Source organism: Podarcis liolepis, assembly GCF_965112155.1.
Source record: "Podarcis liolepis genome assembly, chromosome: 1".
NCBI classification, from domain to species: Eukaryota; Metazoa; Chordata; class Lepidosauria; order Squamata; family Lacertidae; genus Podarcis; species Podarcis liolepis.
Window position 1 is genome coordinate 45,749,555 of NC_139554.1, and position 11,260 is coordinate 45,760,814.

The following is an 11,260-nucleotide window of genomic DNA, read 5'->3' on the forward strand; positions in this document are numbered from 1 at the left end:
CCTGGATCTTTGTTAGTCTGATTACATGTTCTTTTTCTGTAAGGTAATGAAGTTATTTTCTTTATAAACCATTTGGAAACTTTTTTTTCATTTTTGTTTTACTGCCAATGGATAGACACTTGTCTGATGTATCTTCTGGAAACTGTGAATAAAACATAAACTTATTTGCAATGCTAAGTATCTGTGATTTATTCTAACCTAAGAATTTTTGTGAGGAGCATTTATTCAAAGGTGGATGGTGGCAGATGTAAATCTAACCAAGTTTTAATGTGCTTGGAGATCGCCATTATGTTTAGAAGAGAGAGTAAGAATCTCACTCTCCAATATACCCCTCTTTCAGGTATTTCCTAATCATTCAGAAGGAGGGCCAATGAGAACAAAAGGAAGGTGCTTGGCAACTTTGTCAGGGCTACGAAAGCAGTCTTCAGTAGTGCCCTGACCATTTACCCTCTCCTGTCCAATTCCAGTCTTAAGCAATATGAAAGGTTGTTAGGAACAGTGAAGACTTAGTACAGGAAACTAGTACCAGGAAAATAAACAAACAAATGCTAATAACCCTTTTAGAATATTTTTGAGACTGTGCAAAGAGGCATGCCAGATGCTCAGTAACACAACATATCCAATCTTTATATCAAGAGATATGCAGGTGGGATGCAAGCTCATCTATTGCAATATTAAAATAGAGTCAACATGTGTGTCCTGTGCAGGGAAGGCTCAAAGCACTTAGCCCATGAAGGAATAAATCATTTCTTGTAATCATTTCTGTAACTCCTGATTCATTGCCTCAGTGAGACAGCTTGTTTGTAAAAAGCTTTCAAGGTGAAATGGGATAAGTATCTTTAATATGCATAATAACTCCACAGTTATCAAGGAAATGCACTTGTACAAAACAGGAACCTCCTGGGCAAGGGAAGATAAATAAAATACTGACAGCAGAAGATGAAACAGGAATACAAAGTAGCATACTAAATAGCAGTGTATTAATCTTCAAATGTCAGATGCAGAGTAGTCAATACCTAAAAAGTAAAGGTAATCTAAGCTGATAAATGTTGGCGCTGCAATGCACTCAAATATAAATATACAATAAGCATGGTTTTTTAAAAAAAACTGTAATTCTTCTGTCAACAGCTATGGCAGAAATAAGAGCCAGTACTGCATCAGTTTTTGCCCTGGTTCCCATCCAAAAACCAGGGAGTCTAGATTATGCTAACTGGGTGTCTTTGAAGGCAAACTCTGGTGCCATAGTACAATGAATGTACTATGCATTGATGCAGAATTTGGTATTTATTCTGGTGCAAAGGTAAAGAGCAATTGGCTTTTGGGTGGTGGTGGGGACATCTAATTCTCTCTGTGTGTGTTTTAAGAAAGAGCATTTAATCATTTAAGTCCTCCACCAGCAGTCTGAAATTGCCCAACCCCAACAGCTCAGTTAGAACTAATATTTGAGGCTAAAATGAGGCCAAAAAACAGTCATAAGAGAACCCCTCCCTGCGCGCGCCTATCAGGAACCGGATCCTAGCCTGCACCCTGCTTTGGCAAATGGGGATGAGGGCTGGGACTTAGGCTGTGCCAGGGGGTGGAGCCAATGGTGGGCTTCCCTCAGACCCGCCCCTTGCCCATTGGGTTGGGGTATGGGAGCCTGACACCTGGTCCTGCAAGGCGACACATATAATTGGTCATGTTGCAGAGTTAAGTACTTTAGCATCACACTTATTCAAATTAGAGGGTTTTAAGACCACCATGCTTAACCTGGGCTGTATCATGTCCAACATTTCTTAAAAACCTAAAAAAGTAAGACATGAAGAAGGAATGATTTTTGAAGCTATCAAAATACATTTTGTGTAAAGATGATAGTATATCGATGGGACCACAGTCTCTTCTCAGAAATACATTACATTCTACTTTCTTTGACATTAGTGATGGACCTCCCACCAACTTACAATGGGCAGGTTCCAGCACATTGTTGACTCTCTTAATTCCCACTCACTGATCTGAAACCACTACAATTTCTAGAACAATTATGATTGTTTAAACAAGTAAGATTAAAATCAGCCCTGCTGGATCAGACCAAAAGTCTAAATAGGAACAGCTTCCTGTTTTCCCACATTGGTCAACCAGTTGCCTATGGGAAGCCCACAAGAAGTCCACACAGACAATAGCTGTCCCCCATTATTCTTCCCAAGCAACTTGTATTCAGGGGGTATGCTCCTTCTGATTGTGGAGACAGCATGTAGCCATAATGACCAGTAGATGTTGGTAGCATTATTCTCTTTTAATCTGTAGATAATTTGTAATTTTTCATCTGCCAACAAAGTTGCATAAATGGCATTCACATGCTGATCTTCCTAGCATGGTTTATTACTTTTGCTCCGTCACCTGACTCGAGCTCCAGAACCAGCCACTCACAAGGACATCTGAATACTTACCGCCAACATGGAAGAAGGCATCACTGTTAGTATAAGCAGTAGGAACGCAAATGTCATCATGTCCTGTGGGGGTGAAAACAGAGTTACTCACCACAGAAGACCAAATCTGTGTTAGCTAAATTGTTTTGTTTTGTTTTAACCAGTGTCGGCTCTAAGTTACTGGGGGAGAAGGGACAGAAAGTCCCTAGCAGAACCTCATCACTGTCAACATTGGTTCTTCATCTGTACTCTTCCTCTGAGGTCAGTATGCATGGCAACCAAGGAGAGGGCAAGACAAACTGAGGTTGTTGCCAGGAATGCCTCACCTGGGAGGGTGGAGCCGCAGCAATAGCCTCCTGGCAGCAGAGTAACTGCTGTTCACCAGAAAGGGATGACAAGGGTGGTGCTGTATAGACATACCAGCAGAGCAAATCTAGTACTCCCACTCCTGTTTCTGCTCACATGCTTGAAAAACTCAGGTAAACAGTCAAGGACAGTAAGGAAGAGGAACAACAGATAGACCAAGGGGCTCCAGTGCGGCCCTCACTAGGGTATAGGCCTCCAATCAGATGCCAAGGAAATAAACAACTATCTGACTTTTAGAAGACACCTGAAGGTCTTCTAAAGTCTTTAATGTTTGATGTTTTATTCTGTTTTTAATCTGTTGGGAGCTGCCCAGAGTGGCTGGGGAAACCCAGCCAGATGGGGGGGGGGTATAAATAATATTATATTATTATTATTATTATTATTATTATTATTATTATTATTATTATTATTATTATTACAACACTCTAGCCACATACCACACTGGCTCTCACAGAGTGGCATCTGTCCAATGTGCTCAGAACAAGCACATTGAAATCAATGGATGTGATTTACTTAGGTTCGTTGATTTAAGTGGGTCTGCTGTGAATATGACTTACTCAGATACAACTCAAATAAGAACAGCAGTACGGAATTATCACACCACAAATAACAAATGGGATCATTGCAATGCTTGGACTTCCCTTTCTGGGGAAAATGCAGCAAAATCAACAACATCATAAATTACAAATCCATTTAGTAAAGATGCCTCCATTTAGGAAATCTACATGTCTGAGAGGTGCAAAACGATGACGTGAGGGGAAAAGATAGATTGGAACTGCCTGTTCGTTACCTCTTGGCAGACCAGGACACTTAATTGATGAAAGAGATGTTAGAGATAAACAGATCACTGAGCAAAAGACAGACCTGTATTTAAAATACACTGTGCTGGAAGAGCAGGCCACAGTCCAGTGGACACTGCTGCGCTGGAGTGTCAGAGGTAAAGCAGTACGCAGAGGAGCAAGGCAAGTGGCACGTGGAGTGCCGCCTTACCTCTGAAGCTCTGGTGCAGCAGTGGCCACTGGACTGGGGCCTGCACCTCTGGGAGCCATGGGTGAGAGCTGAGGGTAGGATGGGGACCAAAGGTGGACAAACTATCCCAGAAGGAGCACAACGTGTCCCTCACCAAAGGTGCTACCCCTTCTCTAGCACCCCAAGACAATTGTAATAAAAATATATCCCCCATATTCACATGAAGCTTCCCTATATTATGTTGGTCCATTTCCCCATCTAGCTCAGTATTGTTGACAATGAATGACAGTGGTTTCCCAGGGTTTCAGATGTGTGCCTGTCTCAGTCCTCAGGACTTTCACCGGGCAAAACATGTGGCTGTAGCATGGAGTTACAACCCTTCTCCCTATGTCAACTCTGACGTGTGAAGAAACAGTGATTCATGAAGGTGCCAGTGTAGCGAGGATGTAGGCTGAAACATCCTGGAATTCCTTGTGAAGCCAGGTGCTTGTCTCTCAAGATAACGGGCCAGAGGAAATTCTTGATCTTGGTTACAACACATTTCGGAAAACCCTGCCTTTAATTAATGAAGAGAAGAGTATCTCAACATGACGGTATGCTTTGAGTTTATAATCTATTTATGTTAATATCAGCCTCCTTAGCAATGGTGCCTTAATGCTGAATGTTAAGGCTTCAAGTAAGCAGAGATGTCAGATAGTATTTTAAAACATGTCATCAAGACTGCAACTCCTGGGGCAGGACAGCTATCAAGCCAGGAATTAAAGTGTGCAGAGAGCTGAAAACTAGGTCTTCCCTGATGCAGCATCTGTCTCTGGGATATTGTCAGAGTCACTACCCAGTTGGGAGATTTCACAGCTGCTGCAAAACGTCCTTGGTCATTTGGTGCTAAGTCACCTCTTGCATCTGGACAGAGGTGCATGTGATTAGAGTGGTGGCGGTGGTAATAGAGGAAATAATCTAATTTTCTCATGCTGCACTATAGCGCAGCAGATCATTATATAACATTTTATAATCCACAAAGCATGAACTGTGGCAGTGGATCAATGCATAAATATTGTTCTCTGTCACTTAATTTTCACATGGTAAAGAAGTGCTATAATCCATTTCTGCTGAGCCCCTGCGGTTGTAAAATCCTTGAGTGAATAAGGACCTTTTTTTTTGCTTATACAATTCTGGAAGGAATTGTGTGCACACATAGTGTTTATTATTTATTAATGAAAATTATGGATTGGACCCAAATAGCTATTTCTGGGCCTGCACAGAATAGCTCTTTCCTATCCACCTTTCTACTGCAGCCTCTTGCACACAGACACACACATCTCTGAACAGCTGCTCCTGCAGGTCAGGTGATCCTCCAAAACAGGATACAAGACAGTGCCAAGGATGGAGGTCAGTAAGAACAACCATCAACCTCTGACCCTGGAAGCTGGACCAATATCCACGCATGCTTGGATCCTGGCTTCCTTTGGCACTTCTTCCATAATTCCATATTAGCTACTCAATGAGGCCCTGGAGGGATAAATATCTCCCCCTACACAACAGAAGGGTTGGCCCTGCTTCTCAACTATTTTGGATTTTCAGATATAGTAAGGAGATTCCAAGCAAAGCATATTTCTAATATGTGTGGTGGATTTCCTACCAGTAGTTAGAGTAGGGGGAGAGAACCTTTTTGGCTTCCTGTGGGTAAATTCTGACACTCTCAAAAACCCTTGTGTGGGATTACACCTGGCTGTCAGGTGCCTGGGAACCACAGCACAAGGGGCATTCCTAGCCCTATGCTTTCGAAAGTGGTGAGCATAGGACTGACAAAGCATTTCTTTCTCTATTCCACACCAGCTGATTGGGGAGCGAGGAGGAAGGCTGTATTTTGCAACTGCATAAGGAACGTGAAGTGTCAGACCTAGGACCAGGGTCCAAATCTTCACTCAGTTGAGATGCTCAACGGATAATCTTGGGCCACTCAATGTCTCTCAACATAGCCTACTTCACAGGTAAAATTAGGGAAGGGGGAGAGAACCATGTTCAAAGCATTTAGCTCTGTGGAGCAAGGGTAGGATATATGTACACATAAGCAAGTGTTTCACAGAAGAACATCAGCCTATAAGATTATGCTAGCTTTAACTCTACAGAGATAATAGTAATAGTGAGGAAAAGAAGTACTGTCTTTTTCGCCCTATAGGATGCACTTTTTCCCCTCCAAAAATGAAGGGGAAATGTGTGTGCATCCTATGGGGTGAATGCAGGCTTTGGGCAGATGTCCGCAAGCCTCGCGCGCCTGGCAGGAGGTCCCGCCAGGCTCGCAAGGCTTGCAGGCAGCAGCCTGTTCTGGGGGCTGGGGTCAGGGGAAGCTCGCACCTGGGGGGGGGGGGAGAAAATATTTTTTCCCCTTTATTCCCCCCCCCCCCAAAATCTAGGTGCATCCTATGGGGCAAAAAATACAGTACTTCAGTCTGTATACTTGCAAGCCCAGACACCATTCCCCCAGCCATTAACACATACAGTTTCAGGGGTGTGTGCATTTGTGTGATCTCTCTTGGCACTGCAGCACATGAAAGGAAGCACGTGAGGGACTGACTGTGCGATCAGAACAAAATAACTGTGTTGTTGGAAATAAAACCTGTTTTTCCCTGCAAGTAATAATTACTGTCTTTTCACCACAGCATTAACAAAACTGGGATTCATTTCTCTTTGGAATTCATGCAGAAAGAAACAAACAAGCAGTGGCAGTATTCTTCCATACAAGGTAATTTTTCTCTGCACGGAGAATGTGTTTTTTTGAGCAAGTTAGCAGACATAAACGTAAATGGGTGTGTTCACATACAATAATAACTGTGAAGTTAATGCTTCAGTGTATATCTTCCTATATACATAAAAAGTGAGGTTGTCATCACACAGCCCCCATTGGGAGGATTTGAAGTGCCTCATCACAATCCTGGATTTGCACAAAGTCAGGGTAGGGTAAGGGAGCAAAAAGTGAAGGCAGGTTGCACAACAGTAGCCATGGCATGCAAGCAAGAAGGGGAAGGCACGGGCGGGGGGGGGGGAGTGGTGTTCCTTCTTACCATATCCATCAACTAAGTTGTAGCTAACAGACTTGTTCTTAAGACTCTATCCACCTTGAAATATCAGCATAGGGTGTGTGCACAAAGGGGGCTACACAATAGGAGAGAGAGAGAGTGGTATGGAAATGGGGTGATCTGTGTGCAAGGCAGAGTTGAGAAAAGTAACAAGGTGGGTGGAGGAAAAAAATGGGAGTGAAGGTGAAAATGGGGGTACAAAGGCGGAGTAGGAGGCATAGCCATGGCATTGCAAATGAAAGCAGGGGCATGAAAGGGTCTGAAGAAAATGAGTGGATGGTGGCTTTATAACTGGGCAGAAGCTGAAAAAAGTCCTTAGTACAGTAGTTGCAGTGTGTGGGAGGGAAAATGCAAGAGATTACCAGGGGGGTGGTCTGTGCAAGGGGAGGGCTTTCACAAAAGGAGGGGAAGCAGGAAGCATGGGTATGGGGGAGAAGGGGAAAACAAGGGTGCAAAGTGGGGCTGCAGAATAGAAGAGAGAAGCAGTTTCAGAAATGGTGGAGCTCCCCGAGGGCCAGTGGCGTAGCGTGGGTTGCTAGCACCCGGGGCAAGGCAAGTAATTTGCGCCCCCTAACCCGTGGATTTGCGCCCCCTAACCCTAACCCCCAGATGTTGTGCCCGGTGCGGCCGGCCCCCCCCTGCACCCCCCACGCTATGCCACTGCCGAGGGCCGACATTTGTGTGCCCCCCGACTCCCAAGCCTACAGTGAGCCGGGGGGGGGGAGAGAGCTGCAGCAGCTGTTTCACCACTTGCCACTTTGCCACTCATTGGGCTTGTGGGAGTCGTGGGCGGGGTGTGTGTGCGCCAAATGTCACCCCCCTTCAGGATGGCACCTGGGGCAGACTGAACCCCCCTGCACCCCCCTTCCTGCACCCCTGTCAGAAGGTGAAAAGGGTAGTTGCATGGGGTGGGAAGGAGAAGCGCTAGGGGGTTAATATGGGGGGGGGATGGCAGGGGGATTGGTACATGATCACCTTTCATGATATCCCTTTAATGTAGAACTATTTGATGTTCAAACACTTGTAGCACAAGTGAATGATCAGGATCATGGCAGCTTGCTCCATCCCTAACATCCACATAATGTACGGGATATTAGATTTCCCTGGGAGACTGTCTATGCAGATCCCAACTGATTTATGCTCCAACCTCAGAATCTATTCACTCCATTTTGTGGTGTACAGATTGTACTGGCTGGGACCTACAGGCATGCACACACTCCCACACATGCAAGCCCCTATGGAAACTTGATGTGCAACACAGGGACATCAAGGGTGTGGCAAGTCAATGCTGTACTGTACTAACTTCATCCCTGAGTATTGGAGTGAACATGCAGTTACCGCTGTTCACTTGAAGAACGGCAAATGTCTCCACAGATGTCAGGCACCTGATTGACAAGTGTCTAGCTGCAAGGGGGTGCACTGTCTGGCCAATGCTTTTTCTGCATGACATGTGGCAAAAGGTTTGTCAGCAGATAAGGGACTGCATGAGAATAAGCATCTGCTGATATGGTTAGGCCAGGGTATGGAACTTAACTGTTGATGACATTAGTAGGGCACATGGACATGAGCATAAAGAGAAGGCCTGAAGAACATCGTCTATGAGGAAGTGGAACCAAGTAAAGGGGGTAGAAGTGGCTTAAGTTGTTGCTTAAGGTCTAAAAATAATTGTAGTCACAGGACATAGTTACTGAACGTTGGGGAACTAATTGATTAGGATGCATACGTTATTATTACTATATTGCTTTGTTTGATATCTGTTCTGGCATGACTGGCATCAGCTCAATGATCACAACCCCCTCCCCCAGCCATCAAAAATATATATACAGTGGTGCCCCGCAAGACGAATGCCTTGCAAGACAAAAAACCCGCTAGACGAAAGGGTTTTCGTTTTTCGATGCGCTTCGCAAGACGAATTTCCCTATGGGCTTGCTTCGCAAGACTAAAACGTCTTGCAAGTCTTGCTATTTTTTTTGCTCCCCCCTTTTTCCAAGCCGCTAAGCTGCTAATAGCCTTTTAGCCGCTAAGCCGCTAAGCCTTTAATAGCCGCTAAACCGCTAATAGCGCTAATCCGCTAAGCCGCTAATAGGGTTGCTTCGCAAGATGGAAAAACCGCTAGACGAAGAGACTCGCGGAACGGATTATTTTCGTCTTGCGAGGCACCACTGTACAGTATTTTGAGCTGGAGATGCCACAGAATAAACATGGGATCTTTCTCGTGTTGAGTGCATGCTCTGAAAGCCTTAGGACGATCCCTCCCTGAAGAAGCTCTCACTAACACTAACCCAGCATTGCCTCTTCATGCTGGAGAAAAGCTACACCTGTTGAATTTCTACCTCTCTCTGGCAGCTGTTAAATAAATGCAACCATTTTCTAATAGTCATTAGAATCTGATTAATACCCTGGAATTTTTGATCCACTCTTAAAAGGAGGCTGTCCCAACAAGTCTGTTGGTTTTCATGTGGAGAAAACCGCATAAGAAATGCCTTGATCCTGCAAACCTTTCCCCACACTAAGTATTTTTTTTAAAAGAAAAAGAAAAAGAAAGAAATTCCCATGAAATCCTGCCTACAGGATCAAGCAAGTATTTGAAACAGCTCCAGAAAATCTGTGGAATTGTTCACACAACCATCTTAGCATGTAGCAACATGATTGTTTAATCAGCCCATGCCAGCCACCACGGTTTGTGCCAATTGTATAATGCCACCCACTGCTGTCCACCTTGTGCTGAGCTTAGCTTATTTCACCATTGGCACTGAAGCATAACTGCACATTTTCATGGGACTGCAGTCTGTCTCACAGACAGCCACTGTTGCTTTTTGAAGCAGCCAAGCATATACACAGAAGTGATAGTTAAACAGAGGCATGTGTAGAAACCAATGGATTTTGTGGTACAACAGTTCCAAAACTTGGAACTTACGTTCTGACGTATAAATAAAAGCACCCTTATCACCTTTCCTGCACATGCAGAATCTGTTAAATGTATACACTGCCTTCTCAGCTCGAAACTGAGAAGATTATCCAAAGGCAGACAATCCAAATATATATGAAGCTCAAATTCTACCTGCCTCCCACATGGGAATGTCATCTTAGCTATTTGATAATATTTGAATTACTGAAGCTATGGGTGGATTAACATTAATTTAATATGTGAGGCTGCTTTCTTACTGCCAGGAAATCTGATGTTCATAATAACAAGGCTCACATTAAGTCATTTCTTCCCTGTCACTTTTACAAAACTTTTTATTATTCCGATAAAAAAGCCCCAAAGCCAGACACTATGTGGACAACGAGAGGCACAAAGAGCCAAACAGTCAGTAATCCAAAACGAAGACTTACCTGTGGCTGTGCTTGTCTGCTCACAGATGACTGCAAGAGGCAGCAATGCTACCTTAGATCACCACCACTCAAGTCCTCAGTCTTCCAGCTCAATCAGTGGCTCTTTAACACCACCTCTCTCCTCCTAGCTTCTGTTTGGTTACTAATCCTTTACTGCACAGGAAAAGGAGAGTTGGGTTTCATTTAACCCCTTCCGCTGCAAAAGTTCCTCCACAGCTTTCCTGTTTTGCTTTCAGAAGCTGAAGTTGTAACCATGCACACATGGAAGGGACAGGCTTTGAATGATCTCCAGCTCTTTAACCTGAGTGTCTTTGAACAAAAAAACAACAACACGCAATCTGTCGTTGGCTGCACAAGTCATTTCCAGGGCGGGGCCTTTCTCAGCTAAGTTTTTATTTTAGCCACAGGCAGCACATCAAAAGACAAGAAAGAGAGATTACGGGAACGGTCTCTAATTGCAGCTGTTGTTTCTCATTTCCATTAAAGTCCTGGAGTTTAAACAGTGAGATTTTGCAAATTGCATTTCCTTCGCAACCTGAAAACAGGCCTACACCAAAGTTCACCTTTGAACTTTCCCCCTCCTGCCCTTTGAAGCTGGGAACATCAATCCCAAATCTTGCGCAGGGCTGGATCCATCTTCACAATGCAGTGATTGAAATTCTTAGGACTTGTACATCTCAGAAGTCTGGAAAAAATGCAGAAGCACCAAGATACGAATCTCTGCTTGAAGAATTTGTTTCTACTTTAATCTTCATTTGACAATAAGAATCCTCAGGAAAAGACAACTGGAAAATAACTACGGCATTGAGCTGTGCACACACACAAAAAGCTGGTGGGAGGAATGCTTGCTTTTTCCTCCCCTTCTTTGAAGTCCTGTCTCTAAAGATCCCCTGGTTAACACCATTGGAATCAGGCAGGAGAAACAGTGCATTCTGCAGTACCTAGACCTCACATCTTTTTTCTTTTTTAAAAAATAAAGCTAGGACCCACAGTGATTTGATGGGCTATGTCCTATAGGCCCAACTGAAGCATAACCCTGGTTGCACAGGTTTTTTTGAGTATTTATTTTTTCCCCCTGGAATTTCTGTGTTGCTTTTCAAGATAAAG

The 11,260-nt window shown here is 44.0% G+C and overlaps 1 protein-coding gene across 4 annotated transcripts in view; it reads right to left on the reverse strand.

The window, feature by feature from the left end:
* The window catches only part of PAPLN (papilin, proteoglycan like sulfated glycoprotein), a 56,144-nt gene extending 45,663 nt beyond the window's left edge, over positions 1–10,481 (reverse strand). For 3 of the 4 annotated variants that reach the window (XM_083506224.1, XM_083506223.1, XM_083506221.1), the window contains exons 1-2: positions 10,154–10,477; positions 2,427–2,489 (exon numbers count right to left, since the gene is read on the reverse strand). In XM_083506224.1, the coding sequence (XP_083362350.1) occupies positions 2,427–2,486 (60 nt within the window). In that variant the 5' untranslated portion in view covers positions 2,487–2,489; positions 10,154–10,477. Of the gene's footprint in view, positions 1–2,426; positions 2,490–10,153 lie in introns of all 4 variants that reach the window. The other variant, XM_083506222.1, reaches the window with a different exon arrangement.
* Positions 10,482–11,260: the final 779 nt, after the last annotated feature.